General features: G+C 47.3%; 1 protein-coding gene and 1 non-coding gene across 3 annotated transcripts; both read left to right on the plus strand.

Moving 5' to 3' along the window:
• Positions 1 to 66: 66 nt before the first annotated feature.
• Uba1 (ubiquitin like modifier activating enzyme 1) lies at positions 67 to 27,667 on the plus strand. Of its 2 annotated transcripts, none has more exons than XM_004668810.3 (26): positions 67 to 218; positions 9,974 to 10,090; positions 10,184 to 10,242; positions 10,335 to 10,503; positions 10,597 to 10,731; positions 11,665 to 11,771; positions 11,986 to 12,076; positions 12,186 to 12,318; positions 12,795 to 12,892; positions 12,996 to 13,142; positions 13,269 to 13,445; positions 13,543 to 13,647; positions 13,733 to 13,813; positions 14,344 to 14,499; positions 15,454 to 15,619; positions 15,925 to 16,121; positions 21,633 to 21,697; positions 21,920 to 22,115; positions 22,919 to 22,993; positions 23,118 to 23,307; positions 24,348 to 24,436; positions 25,051 to 25,143; positions 25,224 to 25,415; positions 26,845 to 26,946; positions 27,065 to 27,165; positions 27,334 to 27,667. In XM_004668810.3, the coding sequence occupies exons 2-26, from the start codon at positions 9,974 to 9,976 to the stop codon at positions 27,467 to 27,469; spliced, it is 3,177 nt and encodes a 1,058-aa protein (XP_004668867.1). In that variant the 5' UTR covers positions 67 to 218; the 3' UTR covers positions 27,470 to 27,667. The 2 variants fall into 2 exon arrangements, with proteins under 2 accessions (XP_004668867.1, XP_004668866.1); XM_004668809.3 differs by lacking the exon at positions 67 to 218 and adding an exon at positions 4,877 to 5,075.
• LOC123456987 lies at positions 26,339 to 26,498 on the plus strand. Its single transcript, XR_006634841.1, has one exon. It is a non-coding gene; the product is annotated as a U1 spliceosomal RNA (small nuclear RNA).
• Positions 27,668 to 27,794: the final 127 nt, after the last annotated feature.

A 27,794-nucleotide genomic window follows, 5' to 3' on the forward strand; every position in this document is an offset into this window, starting at 1 on the left:
TTGGCCCCATACGGCCGCCATCAGCGCAATTGCAGGCACAATTGCCCCTCTTTCAAGGTATCTATGGTACACCCCAGCCCAGCCCTCTAAGGCCCCGCGCTTCCGAGCTCCGCGCAAACTCTGGCTCTTCTTCACGACGGTGGTGGTTTGCTCTTCCGTTGCCCTGTGGCTTCAGTTTATCTCCTGAAGGAAGGCGAGGCTTCCGCCCAGCACTGGGGGTGAGCCAGAGCACATTGCCCCCAAGCCCCCGGACAGCATTTGGAAAACGGTGCTTCCCTAGCCCCAACTTTGGGGATCCCCATCCGGCATATCTGGAGGCTGCGGGGCCCGGGTGGCATTTGGAGGGTGTCTGCTTTTGAGGAGACCCTTAGGAGGCGGTGCTTGATGACTCGGGTGGGATTTTGGAGCCTGTTTTGGAGGGTAGTTCTTGGACGCAGGTTTATACCCCTAGGAGCAGAGCTTTAGGGGGATCTTGGGGAGGTTCGGGGTGTATATACGTATAGGTACTGTGTCCGTAGGCAGGATTTCTAGGTTTTCCAAGGGGAGAGAAGTTTGAGGTTACTAAAGTCAAGGCGGGAGTTAGGGAGGGCTTATTTCAGGATGGGACCTGGTGACAGCACGTTGCGGACCGACGTGGCATTGTGGAGGTATAAGTGGCCTTTGTGACCTCTGGCTGGATGATGAGGTCTTCGCGCCTGGTTACTTGGGATTGGGACCGAACACATCATGGGCCCAGATCCCCAGGAGAAAAGCCTCTGGACTGAGGCCAGGCAAGACACCGTCTCCTGGGTGCTTCCTGAACGGACGCAGGGCCAACCGGGCAGGCAGTCTTTGGTCGCGGCGGCTTTATTCATTTATGAGGAGGGCTGGGGTTGTGGGGACCCTCTTTCACACCTGGTCCTCTGGAGGTATCTGTTTATGAACGACTCTCCAGGAGGCGGAGCAGCGTGCGGAAGGGGCTGAAAGCTGATCCGAAATCCTCGCAAATTGAGTGTTTATTGATAATACATTCAATAGTCAGTAAAGGTGAGTAGTGTCCCCAGTTTTCTGAGGCTTTTTTTTTTAGGGGTGATGTGCATAACTTTTAAGGGGTGTGGCTTTTACAGCTTCATCTGCTTGATCTATTCTTAGCTTTCTCTTACAGGTTGCAGGATTTAAGTCTTGTCCTAGATTGCCAATCAAGGCTGTATATTCAAAACCCATCTATCCTTAGTGTGGGACATTTGGCAAGACTGAACCTGAGAAATGGGTATGCACAATAAGAATTAGTTAACCTGTGGGCTGGAGAGATGGTTTAGCAGTTAAGGCACTTGCCTGCAAAGCCAAAGGACCCGGGTTGAATTCCCCAGGACCCACATAAGCCAGATGCACAGGGTGGTGCATGCGTCTGAAGTTTGTTTGCAGTGGCTAGAGACCCTAGTGCACTCATTCTCTCTAGCTTTCTCTCTCTGCCTCTGTCTCTGTCTCTGCAATAAATTAAATATTTTTAAAAAAGAACTAGTTAACCTCACTGGGTGTGGTGGCACATGAGAGGCACAGGTAGGAGGATCATCAAGGCCATCTTGGGACAACAGAGTGAATTCCAGTTCAGCTTGGACTATGGTGAGAACCTACCTTGAAAGAAAACAAACAAACAAAGAAAGAATTAGTTATACTCATTTAGCTACTTTATCTTCACAACTGTCCTCAGAGGTAGGTTTTATCTTGCTTTATAGATGAGTAAACTGAGACACAGGAAAGGTAAGCACTTTGTCTGAAGTACAGTCAGTGACTGGCTGACTGGTTGTCTAGTTCCAGAGCTTCACAATGTCCTTTTCCCCAATTCTTTTTTTCTAGGTAGGGTCTCACTCTAGCTCAGGTTGACTTGGAATTCACTATGTAGTCTCAGGGTGGCCTCGAACTCATGGCGATCCTCCTACCTCTGCCTCCCAAGTGCTGGGATTAAAGGCACGCACCACCACGCCTAGTCTCCCAATTTATTTTTTTAAATATTTATTTATTTATTTGAGAGAGACAGAGAGAGAGAGAGGCAGATAGAGAGAATGGGTGTGTCAGGGCCTCTAGCTACTACAAAAGAACTCCAGATGCATGCACCACCTTTTGCATCTGGCTCTACGTGGGCACTGCGGAATTGGACTTGGGTCCTTTGGCTTTGCAGGCAAGTGCCTAAGCTGCTGAGCCACCTCTCCAGCCCCATTTTTAAATTTAGTTCCCCCAATTTTTATTTATTTTTAGGTAGGGTCTCACTCTAGGCAAACCTGGAACTTACTTTGTAGCTCAGGCTGGCCTTGAACTCATAGTGATCCTCCTACCTCAGCCTTCAGGGTGTTTCATTAAAGGTGTATGCCACCACATCTGCTTGTTCCCTCCCCCAATTTATTGTTGCTGTCGTTTTGTTTTTGTTTTTAGAGGTAGGGTCTTACTCTGGCCCAGGCTGACCTGGAATTCATTATGTAGTCTCAGGGTGGCCTTGAACTCATGGTGATCCTCCTTATCTCTGCCTCCTAAGTGCTGGGATTAAAGGCATGCGCCACCACACCCGGCTTCCTTCTCCAACTTAAAGTACTATGACTGTTGGGCTCAGTGATGCACTTGTAGTCCCATCTCCTTGGAAGGAAGAGTGAGGTAGGGTGATCTGTTGAATCCAGTAGTTTGAGACCAGCCTGGTCTATATAGCTAGACTGTCTGTTCTGTGTCTCTGTTTCTTTTTCTCCTTTCTCTCCCCACCCCCAATCTCACTGTTTTCCAAGGCTGATCTGGAACCAGTGTTCCTGCTGCCTTAGCTTGCTCAATAGTGAAGTTGCAGACTTCTTTCCTTGTTTCTTAAAAAAGCAAAACAAACAAACAAACAAAAAAACAGTGCTTGGGCTAGAGAGATGGTTTAGTGGTTAAGGCACTTGCCTGCAATGTCTAAGGACCCAGGCTCCATTCCCCAGTGCCCACACAAAGCCAAATTGCAAAAGGTAAGGAGTAGCTGGGCGTGGTGGCACACGCCTTTAATCCCAGCATTTGGGCAGCAGAGGTAGGAGGATCACCTTGAGTTCAAGGCCACACCGAGACTACAGAGTGAATTCCAGGTCAGCCTGAGCTAGGGTGAGGCCCTACCTCGAAAAGCCAAACAACAACAAAAAAAGGTAATGTGTGTGTCTGTAGTTTGCAGTTTCTAGAGACCCTGGTGCATCTCTCTCTATGTGCCTCTTTTACTCTTTCAAATAAATCAGATATTTATTGATTTAGTTATTTTTCTTTTTATGGTTTTTTTCAAGGTAGGCTTTCTCCCTAGCCCAGGCTGACCTAGAATTCACTATGTGGTCTCAGGCTGGCCTTGAACTCACAGGGATCCTCCTGCCTCTGCCTCCAGAGTGCTGGGATTAAAGGCCACCATGGCGACTAAATAAAATATTTTAAAAAAAGAAAACAGTGCTGCTAATATTAAGGATTATTTATATGGTATTAGTATGTGCCAGGCAATGTTCTAAACATACTCATTTAAAATCTATCACTAGGTAAGTTACTGTCATTGTGATTTACTGGCTCAGAAAAGTGGTCCAAATTGGGAGAATTCTCTAGTGGTTGGATATATCCTCACATATAACTTAAGTTTCGATTAAATATGGTTACATATTATTTTATAATTATAAACAATTTAACAGTGACTGTGGCAGCACTATTCTAAAACTCATTCTATACTCTATGAGGCGATTTGTTTTTGTTTTTCGAAGTAGGGTCTCACTCTGGTCCAGGCTGACCTGGAGTTAACTCTGTAGTCTCAGGGTGGCCTTGAACTCACTGTGATCCTCCTACCTCTGCCTCCCCAGTGCTGAGATTAAAGGCCACCACTCCCGGCTAGATAAGGCGATTTTTTTTTTTTTAAAGGTAGGGGTTGCAGTACTGAGGGTTGAAGCCAAGGTATGTGGCATGTGAGGCAAGTGTCCCTGGCCCATAGTGAATGGGTTCTATCACTGTCAATGTTTTTTATACTTGTCGGAACTGACGCATCTGTTAAAGTCTAAATTTGGTTGGGACAAGGTTAGCCCTGGTTCCTGATCAGTTAAAGCCCCATGAGTTTCCCCTGTGGCTCAGCTGGGACATCTTTTATGAAACATACCTTGACTATTGTATCATAATCCCTGTTTGCTGGGCGGGGCTATCCTGGGTGGGAGGCTGTCCATCCAGCCTAATGAATAATTTATGAACAGGGTGGGACTTTTTTTCGAGAGAGTCTCAAGTAATCGAGTTGGCCTCAAAGTAATGATCTTCCTGCCTCTAAAGTGTTGGTGTTAAACAGACATGCGCCACCACACCTGGCCTCAGTGGGACCTTTCTTGACCTCTGTTTCCACGTAGAGCCGCTCATTCAATATTCAGGAGCTAAGGGAGTGCGTTTTCCTTGCAGTAGCCTAATTTCCTTGCTTACAGGGCATTAAAAGGAGCAATAAGCAGGCTTGCCTCTTTTGTTCCAGCCCACTGGTGCTCATGCATTATTCATGAGTAAAATGTAGCCCTGTTCTCCTTGGCTTCCAGGCTGCTGCAAAGCCATTCATTATTCATGAGCTGTGGGGTGTGGCTGCCATGTTTTAACATCTGCTTTGTGGTTGCATAATTCACGATCAGGGAAAGTGGTCTTGAGGTCCTTCCTTGGTTTTCATGACAGCCTGGGTGCTCCAATTCATTCTTTATTCATATTTGATGGGCGTGGCCTCTTCTACCTGTGTTTCTAGTCACTGTCTCAGTAGCCACAAGATGGAGCCGTTCTCCTTTCTAATGGAAGAAGTACCCAACTGGGCTCTGAATATACATGATTCATGAGTGGGCGCGGTCCTCTTGCATCCGGGCTTCTGGGGGTGGAGCCCAAGGTTTTGTTCCGGCCTTGGGCTCTGGCTCCGCCATCTTGTGTCGGCTGCTGGGGTGAAGGAGGTGGCTGGGACGACCAGAAGCACAGCGGCCTGGGGAGGAGAAGGCGGCAGCGATCTAGGCAGCCCAGGCGGCAGGGAGGAGAAGGAGGAGGAGGTGGCCGGGCTTGGCTTCGGCTCCTTGAGGAGTTGGCAGCGGCACGACCCGGGGGAACCGGCATTGGTAATAGTCTTTCTCTGCACCTCGCCCGGGGCAAGGGTTGCGGGAGGTATGGGAGGGTCCCTGCTGGGACTGAACCTGATTGATGGCCTGGAGGGCTGCAGTGCCTTGGACATCAGGGATCTGCAGGGTGGGGGCAGATTGTGGGGCAGGGCGGGGCATAGTTCTCTTCTGGGACCACCCAACTCCCTTGGGCTCTGAAATATGACCTTGAGGGCAGACCCCCCAGCTGTTTCTGTAGACTTGTGTTTCCTATCAAAACTCTGCAGTCTCCCGTAAATATACCAGAATCAACATTTCTTGTAAAAGCCATCCACACTTGTTTGTATGCCATTAAAGACCTGCCTTAGACTCTCCCACGAGGTTCCCCTTTAGTACTTGCTCTCATGGCTTCTGAAATAAGGCTCAGAACTCAGGGAGGGTCTGTATGGCCTTCATTTCTGCGAGCCTTCTTTTCATCTTCATTCAGAAGCCCCCCCTTCCCCCAGTACACTGTCTTTCCTTAGAGCTGCCAAACGGATTAGACCTTGTGAATAGCCGTCTGGGTCTGGCCTTCCTGTAGGAGACCCCTTTGTACATCTGAGGTGACCCAACCCCACCCTGGTTCTAGCATCCTCTGTCAGAGACATCCAATATTTTTATTATTCAGAGTCCTCTCGGCATCTGCTTCATTCACTCCTTCTGTTGTTAGAATCTGCCCGTAGAGACTTTTCCTGCTTTCAAGTAATCCCCTCCTTTTCATGCTCTCGTTATTCTTAGACTACCCTTCACAGGCTTCAGCATCTTCCCCAGAGGACTAGACACCAGGGAGGAACTGTTTGGACACATAATCCTCCATTAGAGATCCCCTGCCATCTACTCTTTCAGACCCTGTTGACTAATAGCCCCATCCTGCTAGGCAACCTCATCCTAGACCCAATGTCTCCCTTCAAAAGCAGACCACAGTTGAGGTTTTCTTTTCACAGATCACCTTACTCTCACATCAGGTCTTAGACTCTGTCCTCATCCTTTTTGCAAAAGGCCCTAGTATCTTAGTCAGAGGCCAAAGTCAGCTTTTCTTTCAGCCTTACAGAATCCTAGTACCACTGTCAGTCACATCTTTCTCCATCAAGCCCACTTGTCTTCTATCCTAATAGAAAGCCTCCGCATGTACTCAGATTCCATGAAGTCAAACAGAATTGGTCAGAGAAACCACTTGAAGACCTAGCCAGTATTTACCGTTTGTAAGGCTTGAACTATCCAACTCATCTTCCCCTTTTCGTTCTGTCAGAGCAGCTGTGTTACTTAGTATGTCATGTCAGATCCAGAGGAGGCCTTTGTTGCTCCACTAGAAATACCTCCAAGAGGCTGCCCTCAGAAACCTCTCCCAGACCCTCAGTATTTGACCTCACAGGTTCCTGGGACTCTAAGAACAAAATTAGAGATACCTCTCCCTCTGTGAATTCCTGTCATTTTTGGTGAATGGTTGTCCCCCCCCCCTCCAGCGTCTGTTCCTAGAAACTCACTCACAGGGCCCCAGCATCTTCCTGCAGCATTTTCTGATTTTAGAATCCTCTACCTATTACTGAGACCCACCTTTGAATCTATCCTTACACCTTTGCCCCTTGCCCCAGGAGTTCTACCATTCCCTTTCCTGTTTTCTTCACAGCAACTTGAGTTTGATCACTTCTTGATTCCTCTCTCTCATATTCCCAAGGACTTCTCAGTTAATTCCTCCTAGGAAGTTTGGTAGGCTCCCGCATGCCTCCTCTGCTTTTCTTTCCACCTTAATCACCTTGTCCTGTGCCTGACCCCTCCCAAACCTATTGCAGGACTCACCCCTCAGCCTCTCTAATATTTGTGTAGAGCATGCCCAGGCTTCACAGTCATCAGTTTGGAGACCCCAGGTAAGTTTAGAAGTGCTTTAAATCCCACTTTATATTTGCCCAGCAACTCACAGGCGATGTGTTCCAAAAGAGGCCTGGACACATGCTGCAAGGCTGCTCCAAACTTACCAATTAAAATCTTCCTTTTTCTTCTTAATTTTTATTCCCCTGCCCCTCCCTTTTTCTTTTTTGAGAGAGTCTCTGTAGTCCAGGCTGGACTTAAACTCACAATCCTGCCTTCTGAGTGCTGGGATTGTAGATGTGTGTTCTACCATGCCTGGCTTTGAAGTCCACTTTTGAACAATCTCCAACCTGTTTAGACCCTTACTGTCAGCACCAGGAGTAGAGAGAAAAGGTCGAACAAAGATCTCTGTGAAGCCAGGCATGGTGGCTCACACGTTTAATCCCAGCACTCACTCTTGGAGACCAAGGTAAGAGGATTGTCATGACTTTGAAGCCAGCCAGAGCCACACAGTGAGTTCTAGGGTTAGCCTGGGCTAGAGTGAGATTTTCCCCTCAAAAACAAACAACAGCAAAGACTCTCTAGCCCTGGATCATGTCTGATTTAGGGAGTGAGGAAAGGATGTATCCCACACAAACAACCAACAACAGAGCAGGGAGACGTCTAAGTAATATAGATTCCAGCAAGTGCCAACGGTAGAGCTTAACATTCTGAGGTCTCTGAGTTCTGACCACAAATAGCATTTTTAACTTCAGCAACCCCTTAAGTACAGTTCCTTTTCCCCCAGCTTTTGGAGAAAATGGGGTTCAGAGGAAATTAGATCCCTGTGTCAGGTCACAGAACCAGTAAATGGGAAATAGGAATTGGCCTTTGTCTCCTTCCTAATTTATCAAGTCTCTTCCTACTCTGGTTGGACCTGAGTATTCCCAGCAATTGATTGGCTGACTCAAGGGCCCTAGGCAGCCTCCTGTGTCCCCTTGTCTCGCCTTATCTCTCATCTCTTAGTCATCTGGGCTGAACCCAGAACTGATTTCCTAATACTATTCACCTAGGAAAATCCCACAAACTGTTCCCCACAATTTGCATGACTGGAAAAATGAGGAGAGTTCTGTGAGTCTGTTTTCTCAGTGATGTGAGCAGAGGTCTATGTGGTTCATGGGCATTGATAAGATTAGACAAAGCCCTTTATTCTGTGGGGAGCTCTTGTCATTCTGGTTAGCACTTCAGTGTGATAGTGCCAAGATGGACACTTGGGTTTATTGGTGGTATTGTGTATCAGAAAAGGCTCACTAAATTCTCAGGTATAAGCAAAGGCTCAGTGCTTTGAAAGAGCACTGGGCATGAGGGGAAGTGATCCTGGCTCCTCTCATCTAAAAACATCTGGACCGTCCATTACCACCAGGCTTCACTTTTGGTTTTTCTGAGGCGGGGTCTCATAACCTAGGCTAACTTGGAACTCACTCTGTAGCCCAGGCTAGCCTCAAACTCATGGTGATCCTCCTAGTTCAGCTTGGGATTAAATGTGTGTCCCATCATGCCAGGCATTGGACTTCACTTTCAACAGCAGGCTGTTTTGTTCTTTCTCTGGGATCTAGTGTGTGACCCTTGGCAAGTCACTTGACCATGTGAGCTCAGGTTTTTCTCACTTGTACAGCAGGGATGTTAAATACTGCCTTGCAGGGTCAGAACCATTGAGAGCAGGAAACTTGATAACATTGGGAAGGGAGATTGGGCTTTAGAATAGGCAGCTACTGTCTGGTCCCAGTTCAGCCACTCCCAGTGCAAACCCTAGTTAAGTCACCAAACATCCCTGAGTGAATTTTTTCTTCTCATGTGAACTGGGGGAATTATAGGAATCCAACCCCCACAGGGGTGCCCTGAGGACAGACAGAGACATTGCTCATAAATGCTTAGTGTGGCATCTCACATGGGGAGGACTCCTAGTAAATACTCATTAAGCATTACTGGTGACCTGCTTAAGGGTCTCCACAAGCAGATAAGACTTGAGAGGTGTGTGTTTTCTTTCCTCCTGCAACTTGTTTTATTGGCCTGGGCTCATTTTCTACCCCTAAAGCAGAAGAGGGGTGTGGGCTTAGTAAAACTCCTTCCTGAGCCCTTTTTGGGGGCTGCATTCTCAGCAAGGCATGTCCTGCCATCATGTTGCCCTAATGGATAGATGTCTCAGCCTTGTTTCCCTCCTGCCTGTACCCTCTGGACTAAGGGAGCGGAGAGGGAGGAGAGTGCCTGCTTGGTGTTACCTATTTCTTTTTGTTTTGTTTTGTTTTTGAGGTAGGGTCTCACTCTAGCTCAGGCTGACCTGGAATTCCACTATGTAGTCTCAGGGTGGCCTCCGACTCTCTGCTATCCTCCTACCTCTGCCTCCCGAGTGCTGGGATTACAGGAGTGCGCCACCACGCCTGGCACTGGTGTTACGTGTTTCTTCTGTGCCAGGTCTGTGCCTTTTCTCCTCTCAGCAACACCGTGGTGTCATTATCGCCCCCTGTTCTACAACAGGTGAAGGGAAAAAGCTCCAAAGGGGTTTGCTGCTTTCCATGGAGTGGCGGAGGGTTAAGATTTCAAATCTGAGAGCCAGGCATGATGGCGCACGCCTTCAATCTCAGCACTCGGGAGGCAGAGGTGGGAGGATCGCTGTGAGTTCGAGGCCACCCTGAGACTCCATAGTGAATTCCAGGTCAGCCTGGGCTAGAGTGAAACCCTACCTCGAAAAAAAAAAATTCAAATCGGAGTCTGTCCTGAATCCACACCTCCCCTCTCATAGTCTTGTTGCTTCTTTCATGCCATAGCGCTGGAATCTTTCCCTTATTCTAGGTAAATGGTTAAGAGTCAGTAGCATCAGTTTGCCAGCTTAACTGTCTGGTTTCAAATCTTGGGTCTGACCGTGCTTTGACCTTCTTTTTTTAAATTTTTATTAGCGTTTTCCATGATTATATTGACCTTCTTTTTGTGCCAGTTTCTTTTGTAAAGCGGGATTACTAATTCTTAAACCTTTTTCCTCCCACAGTCACCACTCGCAAGCAGAAAAATAATCCCTCTGACCTTCCTTTTCCCTGTAGATGTCCAGCTCGCCGCTGTCCAAGAAACGTCGCGTGTCCGGGCCTGATCCAAAGCCGGGTTCTAACTGCTCCCCTGCCCAGTCCGTGTTGTCTGAAGTGTCCTCAGTGCCAACCAACGTGAGTGTCTTCTCCGTGACATGATGGTGATGGGGGGTGTTTCATATTTGTCCTGCAAGTCTCCCTGAATCTGTTCTTGTCCTCCATCCCCAGGGAATGGCAAAGAACGGCAGTGAAGCAGACATAGATGAGGGCCTTTACTCCCGGCAGCTGTGAGACCAGAGCCTGCCCGGGGGGTGGGGGAGGTAGGGGACACTTAAGAATAGGGTTGGGTGGGCCAGATCCTGACCCTGTAACTTGACAGGTATGTGTTGGGCCATGAGGCAATGAAGAGGCTCCAGACGTCCAGTGTCCTGGTCTCAGGCCTGCGTGGATTAGGTGTGGAGATTGCTAAGAATATTATCCTTGGTGGGGTCAAGGCTGTCACCCTACATGACCAAGGCACTGCCCAGTGGGCTGACCTTTCCTCTCAGGTACCTCTTCCCAACATACTTTCCCCCTACTGAGGCACCACCTCTGTACAGGACAGCCACCTCACTTCTTTCCCTCCTGGCTCCCTTTTACAGTTTTACCTGCGAGAAGAGGACATCGGTAAAAACCGAGCTGAAGTGTCTCAGCCCCGACTTGCTGAGCTCAATAGCTATGTGCCTGTCACTGCCTACACTGGACCCCTTGTTGAGGACTTCCTCAGTGGCTTCCAGGTACTTGGGCACCACCTGCCCTCCTGCTTGATTCTATTGGAACCCATCTCTGGTCCTTGGAGTACTGTTTAATGGGCTGGTCTGGGTTCTGGAGAGTTTAGGGAACATGGGTAGGATGAGAGCCTGGGTCTGCCTTTTGGGGAAAAGACGTGGGCACTCCAGTATTGCCGCATAGCAGGTACAAACACACCAGAACGGGGCTGCCCAGCAAATGTCTCACTCTTATTGATGTGGGTCCAGGCGGGTCACATAGATCCCATGTGTTGCTTTTCCTACTTGTGGAAGAGGAATGGCAGCAGTATTGACTTCATAGGTTTTCTGTGAGGGTTGAGCATGTAGAATAGCAGCTGGGACATGACAAGGGCTGTCTGGTTCGCTCATTAAAAGGTCTGAGCTGTGAGAGCTGAAACTCTGCCCTGCAGGTTCCAAAGGGCCAGGGTACCACATCAGCATCCTGACATAGTGGTAGGAGCTCACCCTGGTGACCAGGGAAGGGTATTTGCATGGAAAGCAGCATCTCAAAGTGTACAGCCAAGTAGGCAGTGTCTTGCGAACTGTAAGTAAGTGGGTGTGGTAGGAGTGAGCTCAGGCTTTGGCTGCAGACACTTTTGCCCCGCCTGTGTCTCCCAGGCCACAGCAGGGTTGTAGGCAGGTAGTAGTGGGTGTCTGTCAAACAGATGAGTCAGCTGTTCTGTCGTGTCTGATTCCAGCCACCTCTCCACCTTTCCTGACATGGTCTAGGCTTTCATTTTCTTTTCACTGAGTTTCGTTCTCATGGAATCCGATCCCCAGAAGGTTTTTGTGAAAGAGGGCTGAAGGACCTGGACAACTCTGACTTCAGGATTGTCTGAGCCTCGCTATTAGCCTTCTGCCAATATTCTTTCCCTTCCCCTCAGTGCTGGGCCCTTGGCCTGAGCCCCCCTTTCTCCACAGGTGGTAGTCCTCACCAATAGCCCCCTGGAAGACCAGCTACGAGTGGGTGAGTTCTGTCACAGTCGTGGCATCAAGCTGGTAGTGGCAGACACTCGAGGCCTGTTTGGGTGAGTACCACCCTTTTCCCTCAGCCTAAGGCCAGATTTCTACTCTGTGACTGTCCTCATCCTTCCTCAGTCATCCCACTCTTAGATTTTGTATGTTCTTTCCCCACGTGGCACTAGTGTCATCTGATTCCCACCACGATGTTCCCTTGAACGGTGCCTGAGGCCTCGTGTGTAGGCAGACCTCAGGCATCAGACCTATTGCCTCCCTCTACAGGCAGCTTTTCTGTGACTTTGGAGAGGAAATGGTCCTCACAGACTCCAATGGCGAGCAACCACTCAGTGCTATGGTTTCTATGATCACCAAGGTAAGGAGACAAGCCTCAGGAGTCCCAACAGGCAGATGGGCAGTGGCAGTATCCCTGTCCACTCTTGGCCCCCTGACCCTATCCCTGAGGCTTATTCCTTTTTAACCAGGACAATCCTGGCGTGGTTACCTGCTTGGATGAGGCCCGGCATGGATTTGAGAGTGGCGACTTTGTCTCCTTTTCGGAAGTACAGGGCATGGTCCAACTCAATGGAAGTCAGCCTGTGGAGATCAAAGTGCTAGGTGAGTTAGGGCCATGAGTGTTCCTTAGGGGAGTTGGGTAGGGAAATCAAAGGGAGGAGTTATTTCCTGTGTTTAAGCTGAGTGTAGCCCAGACCTGAGATGAACCAGAGGTAGATTCTGTTGGTATCCCAATAGTGCTAGTGGGCATGGAGAATGGCTGTCTTATGTTCAGTGTTCATAGAATAATGGGTCCTTGGTATCTGAGTTGAACTAGGGAAAGCCTGTGGTTTTTTTGAACAGGGCACATCAGAAGAGCCACTCATACCTAAGCCAATTTGTACAGGGACAGCAGCTTTCCAGTGTAGTCTTGGGGCCAGGGACAGGCTCTCATGGGGTCCAAGCTTGCTCCGGGACAGAGGAGAGATGATTTCTGATGACCAAGTGGAGCCTAGAGTAGAGATAGTGCTTGGTGCCTGAGCTGGGTCAGGATGATTTTTGGAGGGTATGTGGACTGATAACCTCCCCATTCACCTTAGGTCCTTACACCTTTAGTATCTGTGATACCTCCAACTTCTCTGACTACATCCGTGGAGGCATCGTCAGTCAGGTCAAAGTACCTAAAAAGATCAGCTTTGTAAGTATGGGGGCGGGGAAGTGGCTTATGGCTGGTGGCTCTCAACATTTCCAAAGTCCCCCATTTCTTTTTTTCTGATACTGATAATACTGCTGCCTTACAGAAATCCTTGCCGGCTTCATTGGCAGAGCCTGAGTTTGTGGTGACTGACTTTGCCAAGTATTCGCGTCCTGCACAGCTGCATATTGGCTTTCAGGCACTGCACCAGTTCTGTGCTCAGCACAACCGGCCACCTCGGCCCCGCAATGAGGTAGGTAGGTGGGCTGGCTAGCCAGCCAGGGTAGAAATTGTCAATGCTGGAAGCCTACCATGCCTTGTCCTGTCCACCATCCACCCCCAACAGTAACCTGACAGATTCTTCTTTCTGTCCCACTAGGAGGATGCAACAGAACTGGTGGCTCTAGCCCGGGCTGTGAATGCTCGATCCCTACCCACGGTACAGCAGGACAACTTGGATGAAGACCTTATCCGCAAGCTGGCTTATGTTGCTGTTGGGGATCTGGCACCCATGAATGCTTTCATTGGGGGCCTGGCTGCCCAGGAGGTTATGAAGGTCAGAATGGGTGCCTCCTTGCCTCCGTCACTTGTTATCCGTCCGTGTCTGGTTGCAGTTAACCACTGGCCCACCTCTTTCCTTATCCCCTCACTAGGCCTGCTCTGGGAAGTTTATGCCCATCATGCAGTGGCTATACTTTGATGCCCTTGAATGTCTTCCGGAGGACAAAGAGGCCCTTACAGAGGACAAGTGCCTCCCGGTACATGAGTGGAGCCTGTAGGGAAGGTATCATTTGGGGCATTTCTAGTGAGGACCCTCTCTGACCCTCATTTCATATTCCACAGCATCAGAACCGTTATGATGGGCAGGTAGCTGTGTTTGGCTCAGACCTGCAAGAGAAGCTAGGCAAGCAGAAATACTTCCTGGTGAGTGAGCCCATTGACACCCACTGTGTTTACCTCCTCTGGCCATTTCTGAGGTTTCCTTTTTTTCCTTTTGTGTGCCGAGGGAGGGTCCTTTTTTTTTTAAATTTTATTTTAGAAAGAGAAAGAGAGAGGGGCAGGTAGATAGAGAATGGGCATGCCAGGACCTCCAGCTTCTGCAAACAAACTCCAGATCACCTTGTTCATCTGGCTTTATGTGGGTCCTGGGGAATTGAACTGGGGTCCTTTGGCTTTGCAGGCAAGCAACTTAGGCACTAAGCCATCTCTCCAGCCCACTCTTTTGTTCTTACTGCCATTCTTGGTAACTTGAAGGAAAGCCTGGTACAGCCCTGTTACCTCTTCTAGTAGCTTTTACAGATGAAAAGGTCATTTTCTTACAGCCCTGGACCTGAAGATGTGGTATTAGACCCTATTGCCTAATCCTCCTGGTTTCAGGAATGAGGAGTGATAGGCAGCTTGGTTCCAACCTGTAACCCCTTGACTCTCTTTTGTCTCTCTTGGCTGCCTCTTAGGTGGGTGCAGGGGCCATTGGCTGTGAACTGCTCAAGAACTTTGCTATGATTGGGCTAGGCTGTGGAGAGGGTGGAGAAATTATCGTCACAGACATGGACACCATTGAGAAATCAAATCTGAACCGACAGTTTCTCTTCCGGCCCTGGGATGTTACGGTGAGATGAATGGTAGAAAGAGCTGGGGTTTTGTAATCTATCTCACTTTTCTCCTGTCTGTTTTATTTACTTTTGTGATTTGTCGAGGTAGGGCCTCACTCTAGTCCAGGCTGATCTGGAATTCATGTTGCACTCTCAGGGTCGCCTCGAACTCAAAGCTGTCCTCCTACCTCTGCCTCCCGAGTGGTGGGATTCCCATTCTTTCTGGCAGAGATCTGTTTTCGTGGTGGTGGTGGGGGGGGTGGGGGGCAGCTTCTTATTCTAGCCTAGGCTGGCCTGTAACTCACTTTGTAGCTCAGCCTTCTGAGTGCTTGGATTAACAATGAGGTATACCATTCATGTTGACAAAGGAAAGAAGAAGAAAACAGAAAGAAGTTGAGCTTGCTAGGGATGTTGGGCTGGTTAAGGAAGGACTTGTTTCCACACAGCTGTGGTGAGTGTTGAGGACTAGGGTGTCTTTGGACCAGAATGCTCAAAGGCCCAGATAAAGAGCTCATAAGGAAATATAGGCCTGAGAGGGGTCCTGGAAGCCTTCTCAGTTTACCCTAAGTATGGATGGGAGTACAGGAAGGATTCTAAGCAGAAGAGGGGTATGTCCTGACCTGGGCTTTGAAAGGCTCTTGCTTCTTTGTGGGCTCACATCCTAGTTGGGTTTGAGGACATTTACTCCAAATTTCAGTACTGCTACCTGCAAGTTAAATAGATGTTGGCTAGGCAAAAGCCCAGATGTCCAGTCCATTGTCTCCACTGTGTGCTCATCCAGTTTCCCTTTCTACCTAGCTGCCACATTTGTCACAATTCCATGTGGCATTGTCCTAAACTGTCCTTCCTAAACCAGGTAGCCTCCTGAACTCGGGACTGATTCTTCTCCAGCATTAGATAGGTGTTTAGGGAGACAGTTCTCTAAAACACAAATAACTGACTTTGTTTCCCCGTCACTCATCACCTCCCTAGAAGTTAAAGTCTGACACAGCCACTGCAGCTGTGCGCCAGATGAATCCACACATCCAGGTGACAAGCCACCAGAACCGCGTGGGCCCTGACACAGAGCGCATTTATGATGATGATTTCTTCCAAAACCTGGATGGAGTGGCAAATGCCCTGGACAATGTGGATGCCCGTAAGTTTGGAGGCTGGTAAAGAGGGTGAGGGCCAAGTGTATAAGTGAGGACTTCCAGTCCTCCTCTCCTTTGCCAATGTGTCTTTTTCTTTTTTTGTGTGTGTGGGGGGGTATTTGAGGTAGGGTCTCACTCTAGCCCAGGCTGACCTGGAATTCACTCTGTAGTCTCAGGATGGCCTAGAACTCACTGTGATCCTCCCACCTCTGCCTCCTGAGTGCTGGGATTAAAGGCGTGCGCCACCATGCCCTGCTTAATGTGCCTTTCCTGTCTCTTGGCTCTCACATCATTCACCACTACCCCACAGGCATGTATATGGATCGCCGCTGTGTGTACTATCGGAAGCCGCTACTGGAGTCAGGCACACTGGGTACCAAGGGTAATGTGCAAGTAGTGATCCCGTTCCTGACAGAGTCATACAGCTCCAGCCAAGATCCACCAGAGAAGTCCATCCCCATCTGTACCCTGAAAAACTTTCCTAATGCCATAGAGCACACCCTGCAGGTGAGTGGTTGTCAAGAGAAGGAACAGGGCAGACCCTGGCCACAATCAGTTACTAGGCCCTTAAACCTAAAGTATAAGATGTGTTTTTTTCTCCACCACATGCTTTCTTACCTGGCAGTCAATTTTTTTTTTTTTTTTTTTTTTTTTTTTTTGGTTTTTCGAGGGAGGCTCTCACTGTAGCCTGGGCTGACCTGGAATTCACTATGTAATCTCAGGGTAGCCTTGGGCTCATGGCAATCCTCCTATCTCTGCCTCCCGAGTGCTGGGATTAAAGGTGTGCGCCACCACACCTGACTTTATTCTTAAGTTTTTTTCCAATGTGTAGACAAATATAAAGAATAATGCGGGGGGGGGGGTGGGTGGTACCCATGGCTTAGCAATAAGGCACTTGCCTGCAAAACCTAACAACTCAGGTTCAATTCCTTAGTAACCATGTAAACCAGATGCATAAGGTGTGGTGCATGCATCTGGAGTTCATTTACATTGGCTAGAGGCCCTGGCATACCCATTCTCTCTCTCTTTTTGTCTCTTCCTCTTTCTCTCTCAAATAAATAAAATACCAAAAAAAAAAAATTAAAAAAGGAATGCTAGGGGCTGGAGAGCTGACTCAGCAGTTAAAAGTGCCTGGTTGCAAAACATGATGTTCTGAGTTCAATTCCCCAGTACCCATATAAAGCCAGATATACAAAGTGGTGTATGTGTCTGCAGTGCATGTATGGTGGCAAGAGGCCAAGCATGCTCATTTTTCATCTTGCAAATAAATACAAATAAAAACATTTTAAAAATACTAGGTTGCCAGGCGTAGTGGTGCACACCTTTAATCCCAGCACTTTGGAGGCAGAGGTTGGAGGCCGTGAGTTTGAGGCCACCCTGAGAATACAAAGTGAGAATACAAAGTCAGCCTGGGCTAGACTGAGACCCTACCTCAAAACAAAAAAAAAAAAAAAAAATACTAGGTGGCAGATTATGATCAGGGTATACTGTGAGAGAATAAATTTAAAAAAATAACCTTTGAAAAATAGCACTAAAAAGAATATTATAGCTGGGCATTGTAGCTCACACCCGAAATCCTAAAACTTGGGAGGCTGAGATTGGAGGATTTCCACCAGTTTGAGGGTAGCCTGGTCTACAAAGTAAGGCTTTTTCTCAAACAAAAAACACCAAAAAATACTATGGTGAATATTCAATGATCATTCTTTATGTAGGTTTAACAATTTTAACAGCTTTTAATATTTTGTCACATTTTCTTAGATTGATAACAGTTTTTATTTGTACTAGAGGTATCATGGACACCATATACTACTTCATTCTGCCTCTACAAAGTAAGGATATATATCCATATGATAGGATCTTTTCAACCATTGTAGAATTTATATTTGGCTTGGGTATTTTTTTGTACTGGAGAACCATTCAGTACACTGCCTAAACTGTAGGCTTATTTGCTGACCTTCTTGGCTACTCCTGAGGTATCAGTGACACTAACTACTGTAACAACTTGAAAGTATCTTAAGGGCTGGAGAGATAGCTTAGTGGTAAAGACGTTTGCCTACAAAGCCAAAGGAATCAGGTTCAACTTCCCAGGACCCACGTAAGCCAGATGCACAAGGGGGTGCACACATCTGGAGTTCCTTTGCAGTGGCTGGAGGCCCTGGCACGCCCGTTCTCTTTCTCTCTACCTTCCTATTTCTGTATCTCTCTCCCAAATAAATAAATATTTTTTTAAAGTATCTTTAGATGTTGCCAGATGCTGAATGACAGGCTCTGTGTAAAATTACTCCCAGTTGAGTACTATCTAACCTAAGGATTATTATTTTTATATTGCTTTTTCAAGGCAGGGTCTCACTCTAGCCCAGACTGACCTGGAATTCACTATGTAGTCTCAGGGTGGCCTCGAACTCACGGCAATCCTCCTAACTCTGCCTCCAGAGTGCTGGGATTAAGGGCATGTACCACCACGTCTGGCTCAGCTTTGTATTTTTTGAAATTTTTTTTTTATTGACAACTTCCATAATTATAAACAATATCCCATGGTAATTCCCTCCCTCCCACCACTTTCCCCTTTGAAACTATACTTCAGCGTCGTTTTTAAAATTTTTTTCATTTATTTTTATTTATTTATTTTGAGAGCAACAAGCAGAGAGAGAAAGAGGCAGGTAGAAAGAGGGAGAGAAAGGATGTGCCAGGGCCTCCAGCCACTGCAAACGAACTCCAGACGCATGCGCCCCCTTATGCATCTGGCTAACGTGGGTCCTGGGGAATTGAGCCTCAAACCAGGGTTTTTAGGCTTCATAGGCAAGTGCTTAACTGCTAAGCCATTTCTCTAGCCTCAGCTTCATTATTTTGAAGTAGGGTTTCACTCTAGCCCAGGCAGACCTGGAACATATACTATAGTCCCAGGCTGGCTTCAAACTCATAGCAATCCTCCTGCTTCAGCCTCTTGAGTACTGAGATTAAAGACATGCATTACCATTCCCAGTGAAAGCATTATTTGTTTTTTTCAGAAACAGGGTCTCATGTAGCCAAGGATGACCTTGAACTGATCCTTCTGCCTACACCTCCCAAGTGCTGGGATTACAGGCATGTGTGCAAGACATCATTGCATGATGGACAAAATAAGAGTCATTTCTTATCATTCTTCTAGTTATTTATTTGTCTCTAGTGTGGTCCATGTTCAGGTTTCCCTACCTGTTGCTCAAAACGAGTTTAACATCTGGTTGGTCACAATGATAGATACATGTAGAACAGAGTACATATCGTGTAGTTAAAGTCTTACAAAGTGACTGCATCTAGTGACCAGCACCACCCAGGCCACAATACAGAACCTAAGAATAATCATGATAGGGTCTGAATAATTTCCAGTGCAGTGTTGGATACCAACCCATTCGGGACAAACAGTAGAAATATGATGTGGGGGGAAAATATGAGTTTTGCCGGGCGCGTGGTGGTGCATAGCTTTAATCCCAGCACTTCAGAGGCAGAGAGGTAGGAGGATCACTATGAATTCGAGGCCACCCTGAGATGGCCTGGGCCAGACTGAGATCCTACCTTGAAAATAAAAAGTATATTTGTACACACATCAGTCTCACTAGTCCATGTATGACCTTGAAGTTAAACTCATCTTACCATACATTCTTACTCTTTAAATTGGAGATAGATCACTGGGCTATTTAACTGACAGTTTTAAGTAACCTTTAAATGTATATGTGGTAGGCTGAGGTTGTAGCTCATTGGTACAGTGTATACTTAGCATGCATGAGGTCCAAGGTTCTATTTCTGGGGATGCAAAGAAAAAAAAATGCATGTAAGCCGGGCATGGTAGCACACAGCTTTAATCCCAGCACTTAAGAGGCTAAGGAAGAAGGATTGCTGCGAGTTTGAGGCTAGCCAGTGTATAATTCCAGGTCAGCCTGGGCTAGAGTGAGACTCCGCCTCAAAAAAACAAGACAAAAAAGAAGAAAAAGAAATGCATGCATGCCTGTACAGTATGTACACATACATGCATATATGCATAGACTTACTTCTTCCTAGCTACCCATGAATTCAGCATTGCTGTTATAGTATCTTTCTTAGAGATAAGGACACAGAAATAGAGATGTTGTCATGTGCCAGAATTACAAAAGTCTGTAATATTATTGCAGAGCTGGAATTTGTACCAGTTTTGAAATATGTATATTTTTAAATATTTTTATTTATTTGAGAGAGAAAAAGTACTGGTGTGCCACGGCTTTCTGCCACTGGGAGAAAAACAGAAACTCCAGATGCATGTGCCACTGTGTGACTGGCTTAGTGTAGGTACTGGGAGATTGAACCTAGGCCATCAGGATTTGGGAACAAGTGCTTTTAATCACTGAGCCAGCTCTCCAGCCCAATATTATTTTAAATATCAGCTAAATATATTTCAAAACTGGGGCTGGAGAGCTGGCTCAGTGGTTAAGATGCTTGACTGCGAAGCCTAAGAACCCAGGTTCAATTCCCCAGGACCCATGTAAGCCAGATGTACAATGTAACACATGTGTCTGGAGTTTGTTTGCAGTGGCTGGAGGCCCTGACACACCTGTTTTTTCTCTTTCTCTCTCTCTCACTACCTGCCCCCCTCAGATAAATAAATAAAAATAAATTTATAGGGCTGGAGGGATGGCTTAGTGGTAAAGGCATTTGCCTGCAAAGCCAAAGGACCCAGATTTGATTCCCCAGGACCCACGTAAGCCAGATGCATAAGGTGGCGCATGTGTCTGGAGTTATTTGCAGTGGCTGGAGGCCCAGGTGTGTCAATTCTCTCTCTCTCTCTGACTCTTTCACATAAATAAAACTTATAAAAAATTTATATATAAAAATATTCATTTATTTATTTGAGAGAGAGAGAATGAGCATGCCAGGACTTCTAGCCATTGTAAACTAACTCCAGATGCATGCACTACCTTGTCTTTACATGGATACTGGGGACTCGAACCATGGTCATTAGGCTTTGCAGGGAAGCACATTAAGCACTGAGCCATCTCTCCAGCCCTTGTTTTTTTGATGTTTTGGCTTTTTGGTTTCTCAAGGTAGGATCTTACTGTAGCTTAGGCTAACCTGAAATTCACCATGTAGACTCAGATGGCTTTGAAGTCATGCCTCCAGATTGCTGGGATTAAAGGCATGATCCACCATGCCCAGCTTTGGTTATTTTTTTAAAGGATTTACTTATTTACTTGAGAGAGAATGAGCATGCCAGGACCTCTAGCCACTACAAATGAACTCCAGATGCATGCACCACTTTGTACATCTAGCTTTATGTGGGTACCGAGGAATTGAATCTGAGTCCTTTGGCTTTGCAGGCAAGCCCCTTAACTGCTAAGCCATCTCTTCAGCCCCTGTGTTTTGTTTTTTGAAGCAGGGTCTCATTCTACCCTTGTAATTCACTCTAATCCCGGCTGACCTCAAAGTCAACAGTGATCATCATATCTCAGCCTCCCAAATCCTGAGACTAAAGTCATGTGTCACCACACCCAGCAGATATGCTGGTTTTAATGAGTGTTTTCACACAAATCAAATTTATTGCTTTTTACAAGCAAATGTCTTTAACCACTGAGCCATCTCCACAGTCCATATTGTTCATTGGGTTTTTTAAAAAATTTTTTTTGTTTATTTTTATTTATTTATTTGAGAGCGACAGAGAGAGGAAGGCAGATAGAGAGAATGGGTGCGCCAGGGCCTCCAGCCACTGCAAACGAACTCCAGATGTGTGCGCCCCCTTGTGCATCTGGCTAACGTGGGTCCTGGGGAATCGATCCTTGAACCGGGGTCCTTAGGCTTCATGGGCAAGCACTTAACCGCCAAGCCATCTCTCCAGCCCTGTTCATTGGTTTTTAAATTGATAGCTGGTACAGGAGTGTAGAAGGTTGGAGATGTCTACTCCACCAGAGTAGCTGTGTACTTCCTACTTGCTTTGTTCATGGGTATCTTTTTCATGCCTACTGAAACTCATTGTGTCCACCATGGTTCCATATAACCCATTTGTTCTGTCTGCAGTGGGCCCGGGATGAATTTGAAGGTCTTTTCAAGCAGCCAGCAGAAAATGTCAACCAGTACCTCACGTGAGTATCTCATGTGCCTGCCCCCTTACCCATCAGCCAAGGCTTTCGATGTGCCCTCTTCCACTGTTATCCATAGCACTAGGTACACTTTTTGAAAAATACTCTTAATTGCTTGGGGCTTAGGCTTTTGGGGGTCAAGGCTACCTTTCCATGGAGAAGGTGGGATTTCTCTGGAGTCTGCTTCTGTAATCCTGTCCCTTGGCCCCCCATACTTCTTGACAGAGACCCCAAGTTTGTGGAACGGACATTACGACTGGCAGGTACCCAGCCGTTGGAGGTGCTGGAGGCTTTGCAGCGTAGTCTGGTGTTGCAGCGACCACAGACCTGGGCCGACTGTGTGACCTGGGCCTGCCACCACTGGCACACCCAGTATTCTAACAACATCCGGCAACTACTGCACAACTTTCCTCCTGATCAGGTAATGCTCACTACCATGTCCATTTGGCTGCATGTATTACCTTGCAACTGGAGCCTGCCACGGGCTCTTCAGGTGTCTTTTCCAGTTACCAAGTTCAGATGTGGCTGGGGTCCTGAAGCAAGGGATCTCAGAAGAATGATTAAACCTGACCTGTTTGTTTCCATCCCGATTCCTTGGGGCAGGAAGCCTGGGTTTGATCTATTCAAATCTGTTAAAGAGTTTCATGTCTTATACAAAACCAGTGCTTAAAAATAAATGGTACTGGGCTGGAGAGATGGTTTAGTGGTTAAGGCATTTGCCTGCAAAGCCAAAGGACCTCAGTTTGACTCCCCAGGACCCACGTTAGCCAGATGTACAAGGTGGCACATGCATCTGGAGTTCATTTGCAGTGGCTGGAAGCTCTGGTGCGCCCATTCTTTCTCTCTCTCTTTTTTTTTTTTTGGGGGGGGGGTTCCGAGGTAGAGTCTCACTATAGCTCAGGCTGACCTGGAATTCACTATGTAATCTCAGGGTGGCCTTGAACTCATAGTGATCCTCCTACATCTGCCTCCCAAGTGCTGGGATTAAAGGCGTGCACCACTACCCCTGGCTTCTTTCTCTCTCTGCCTCTTTCCCTCTCTCAAATAAATAAAAATAAAATATTTAAAAATAAATAAATAAAACGATATTTATCCACTAGTACCCTTCAAGGGCCCAGCCAAGGATAGTTAGTTGGGGCATATCTAGAAGCAAGAGTCAGGATTATCAGGCCTACACTCCAAGGCCCTACTCAAAACTACCTTTCTGCCTTGTCTATATTTTAGCTCACAAGTTCTGGAGCCCCATTCTGGTCTGGGCCCAAACGCTGTCCACACCCACTTACCTTTGATGTTAACAATGTAAGTGCCTCCTTGGGGTCGCCTGGGGTCAGATAAGAAGGTGGGTGGATGGGAAGGATGTGGTGGCTCCCCACCTGAGGTCAGATGTGCTCATCCTGCCCTGCCCTGCCCTGCCTTCCCCTAGCCCCTGCACCTGGACTATGTGATGGCTGCTGCCAACCTGTTTGCCCAGACCTATGGGCTCACAGGCTCTCAGGACCGAGCTGCTGTGGCTACACTCCTGCAGTCTGTGCAGGTCCCTGAATTCACTCCCAAGTCGGGTGTCAAGATCCATGTTTCTGACCAGGAGCTGCAGAGCGCCAATGCCTCTGTTGGTGAGGGTGTTTGGCCATTTGGCCAAGAGTCACCAACCCACTTGTCCCCAGCCTCCCCATGAGTCCTTTACCACTGACTGTGACCCTTAGGCCTAAGGCTGACTCACACACCTTTGCATCTCCCCTCCTCTAACATGAAAATGATCTGACATTCCTTCCCTCCTCCTTCCTACTTTGGGTGTCAGGTGAACAAATAACTTATTCCTTTTGCTTGGTGTGTTTATGCCTTTGTTTTGCCCTTTTCTCTGTTTGTTTTTGATTTATTCATCCTGGGGGGGCGGCTGTATGATCTCCATCAGGAGTCTTCCCCTTGATTCCTTGCCTTCTTTGTCCCTTTCCCTATCGTCTCCCATCCATATATCCCTCCTACCCTGTTTTCTCTGTATGTCTTCACTGGTATCACCCTTCATAGTTTGAAGCCAAAGTTTATCTCCCAGTCTTCTCTGGATATCTGTAATACAATGTAACTCTCTAGTTCTCTCTATATTGACCTGTCATACATCTCCCATCTCTTCCCTGTCCCCATCCTTCTGAAATGCTTGCCCTTCCGTCTTTCTTTCTATTTCTTTCAGTTTTTTGTCTGGTCCATAGATTCTCTTTGTTGCACACTTCCTTGCTCCTACCATGTTTACCCCCTCCTCCCTTTGATATCTTCTCCATCTTCCCCTCAGATCTTTCCTCTGTATCCATGTCTGGATAGTTCCCTATATCTTGCCCTCCATATATCTTTCTGTAACCCCTCCATGTATCCCTCTACATCATCTCCCTGAGATCCTCAAGAGCTACACTACTGTCTGATCGATATATTTCCACTTTCTCTTTGTTTCTGCTCTTTAGTGTCTCTAGCGAGATCCCGATAGCCTCTAACTTTTTCAGGTTTGCATTCTTTTCTACTTCTCCCCTTTACCCTTCGGCTCTCCCAGGAGGTCTCTTCCTCCAAATCCTGTATCTAACTGAATTCCTTTTGCCCCATCCTGGGCTCTCTTTCACCTCAGACCCTCCCTGGATCTAAAGAACAAACTGTGTCCTATTTTGTACAGATGACAGCCGTCTAGAAGAGCTCAAGGCCACACTGCCTAGCCCAGACAAGCTACCTGGATTCAAGATGTACCCCATTGACTTTGAGAAGGTGCTGGGAAGGGGTACTGTGGGTAGGGCAGGGGATGAAGTGAACACAGACAGACTGGAAAGGCTGGGTCTCTGGGGATTTGGAGCCAGCCCTAGGTCTTTGTGGATCAGATAGGTGGTGGTCCTATCACATAGCTTAGAATGAATGTGTATACCTTGCCTTCCTTCTGTGATCTGGGCAAGACTAGAATATAACTTGCAGTCGAGGACATTTGTGTCCGCGGAGACCGGGAAACCTCATTATCTCATCAACTTCTCACACTTTTGTGTGTGGGGGTACATGTGTACATGCATCTTTGTATGACTATGGGTACACATGTGCTGGTGGAGGCCAGAGATTGATGCTGGGTATCTTTCTTTGGGGCGGGGGAGGTGTATTTCTTGATTACTCTGCACTGTTACTGAGGCAAGGTCAGTCACTTGAACTTAGGGCTAGCTGATTCAGTAGTCTAGCTAGCCAGCTTGCCTTGAATCCCTGATCTTTGTCTCCAAAGCTCTGGGCCATAATGTCCACCTGGCATTTACATCTTTGCTGGGGATCTGAACTCCTGTGTGCAGTAAATGCTTTATCCCTTGAGCCATCTCCTCAGCCCCTTCTCTTCCCATTCATAATAGGATGATGACAGCAACTTCCATATGGATTTCATTGTGGCTGCATCCAACCTCCGGGCAGAAAACTATGATATTCCCCCTGCAGACCGGCACAAGGTGAGGGGAATCTAGGCCTGATGTACTTTCCTCTCCCAGGCTTAATTCCCACCTTCATCGGTCCTTTTCCTGTCCTACAGAGCAAGCTGATTGCAGGGAAGATCATCCCTGCTATTGCAACAACCACAGCAGCTGTAGTTGGCCTTGTGTGTCTGGAGCTGTACAAGGTAGTTCAGGGACACCAACAGCTTGACTCCTACAAGAATGGTTTTCTCAACTTGGCTCTGCCTTTCTTTGGCTTTTCTGAGCCCCTTGCTGCACCTCGTCACCAGGTAGGGGCTCACATGAGAAGTTGGGTTTGTGGTGGGTAGGTTGTGTCTCCGTAGAGTTGGCTCTGGTTTGGGTCATGTCTTGTTAGGGTTAGGGTTCCTGTCAAAGTGTATCTACATCTTTCATACATTCTTTATACATTTAATCAGTCGTACTGTATATGCTATAAGCTTGTCACTGCTGTGCTTGTCTGCCTGTGGAAACCCTTCAGGAAACAGGAAACATTTGAATCATACCCTGGGAGATTATTAATTGCACACTAGTAGCTAATACTTGTTGGATTTATTGTGCCAAGTGCTTCATTCACTTAGTTCACCCATTAATTCCTCAATTATTATTGATCCCATACTGTGTACAGGTAGTCTTCTAGGTGCTAAGGATATAGTTGTCCAATCATAAGGGCTGGGACTATAGCTCAGTGGTAGAGTGCTTGCCTAGCATGCTCAAGGCCCTGGGTTCAATTCTCCAGAACATAAACATGATCAGATTAAAGAGGACATGAAAATACCAGTGGGGAGCAGGGACACTTGGGATTTTGGTGCTGGGAGAAGAATTTAGGGCCTTGTGCATTCTGATATGCTCTATCACATAGCTACACCCCCAGCCTAGGGTTTGAGATTTTAGCCATGGGTTGGCCGGAAAGGCCTTGCTGAAAAGGTGACCTGTGAGCTCACACTTGAAGGGGGTTCAGTGGAGGTTGGGGACCAGTCTTTGCAAGAATGTTGAGGTAGTCTGCTGGGCATGCTGAAGGAATAAAAGGTCTGTAGGTTCAAATGATTGAGAGTAAAAGGGGTGGGAGATGGCAAGAGAATATGGTTCCAGTGACATATAGCTTTGTCATTCATAAAGGTTCAGTGTTACTCAGTGGGATGGGAGCCACAAGAGGTTTTTTTTAAAGAGTTTATATATATATTCATTCATTCATATACTTACCTGGCAGGTAATCATGATCATGAGGGTGGTTTTCCCAGGGCAAGGTTTATCTATTGCAGTCTCTATGTGCTGACCTCTGTGATTTTCCCAAATGCAGGAAACTTGACTGCATGGTTTGTGGTAGTGGGGGACTGCATTTGTCCTCTCCCCTGAAAGAAAATTAATTTATTTATTTGAGAGAGGGAGAAAGAGGCAGAGAGAGAGTGAGTATGGATGGGAGTGCCAGGGTATCCTGCCACTGCCAACAAACTCTAGATTCACATGCCACTCTGTGCATCTGACATTACACGGGTACTAGGGAATCAAACCCAGTATGCTAGGCTTTGCAAGCAAGTACCTTTAATCACTGAGCCATCTCTCTAGCCCCACAAGAGGGGTTTGAACCAAAGGTGATGACCTGATTTACTGGGTCTGCATGAAGGAGTGTGTGTTGTGGGTGGGGTGGGAAATAGGCTAGATCCTCTGAGGTGGCTCTCACCCCATTCTCTTCTGTTACAGTACTATAACCAAGAATGGACATTATGGGATCGCTTTGAGGTACAGGGGCTGCAGCCTAATGGAGAAGAGATGACCCTTAAACAATTTCTTGACTACTTTAAGGTATGACCCTTTTCCCTCTCACTGTGCTTGGGAGATGGGACGTGTGGATGACTTGATGCCCTTCCCACCCTTATGACACTGCTGTTTTTTTTTTGTTTTTTTTCTCCCTATCCTATAGACGGAGCACAAATTAGAAATCACCATGCTTTCCCAGGGCGTGTCCATGCTCTATTCCTTTTTCATGCCAGCGGCCAAGCTGAAAGAACGGTTGGATCAGCCGTGAGTTGGCTGTTGCCGGGCAGACAGAGAGAGAGGCCCTGTGTTGGGTGGGGAGCCCCAGTTTGTAGCTGTCATACACCTATCCTTCACCTGCTCTGCCTTCCCACCCCACATCCCTTCCTCTCTGTGTCTCTTCTGATCCTTTCCCCTTATCTCCCCCATCCCTAGGATGACAGAGATTGTGAGCCGTGTGTCAAAGCGAAAGCTGGGCCGCCATGTGCGGGCACTGGTGCTTGAGCTCTGCTGCAATGATGAAAGTGGCGAGGACGTCGAGGTCCCCTATGTACGATACACCATCCGCTGACCTCCATGTATGCCCCTAGGCTGGCCCCAATCCTCCCTCCCCAGATCCTTTCCAACCCTGGGTTCCCATTTGGCTTCTGGCAGTGGTCCATCTAGCCAAGCCTGGTGTTCCCTTATCATCCCCTTACCTGAGACCTTATTGCCACTGCTTTCTACCTGTTTGGAACCTAAACCCCAATAAAAAATATTAACCCAGAAATAGCCTGCCCTGCCTGCTCCAGGGAAGGAAGGGGAATCCTGGAGTTGTCTGGTTCATATGGAAGCCCAAAGGACTACTCCAGCTGCTAGTTTCCTGTGCAGAGAAAACGTGGAAGTAACTGTCTCCT

This window comes from Jaculus jaculus, chromosome X, assembly GCF_020740685.1.
Source record: "Jaculus jaculus isolate mJacJac1 chromosome X, mJacJac1.mat.Y.cur, whole genome shotgun sequence".
NCBI lineage: Eukaryota > Metazoa > Chordata > Mammalia > Rodentia > Dipodidae > Jaculus > Jaculus jaculus.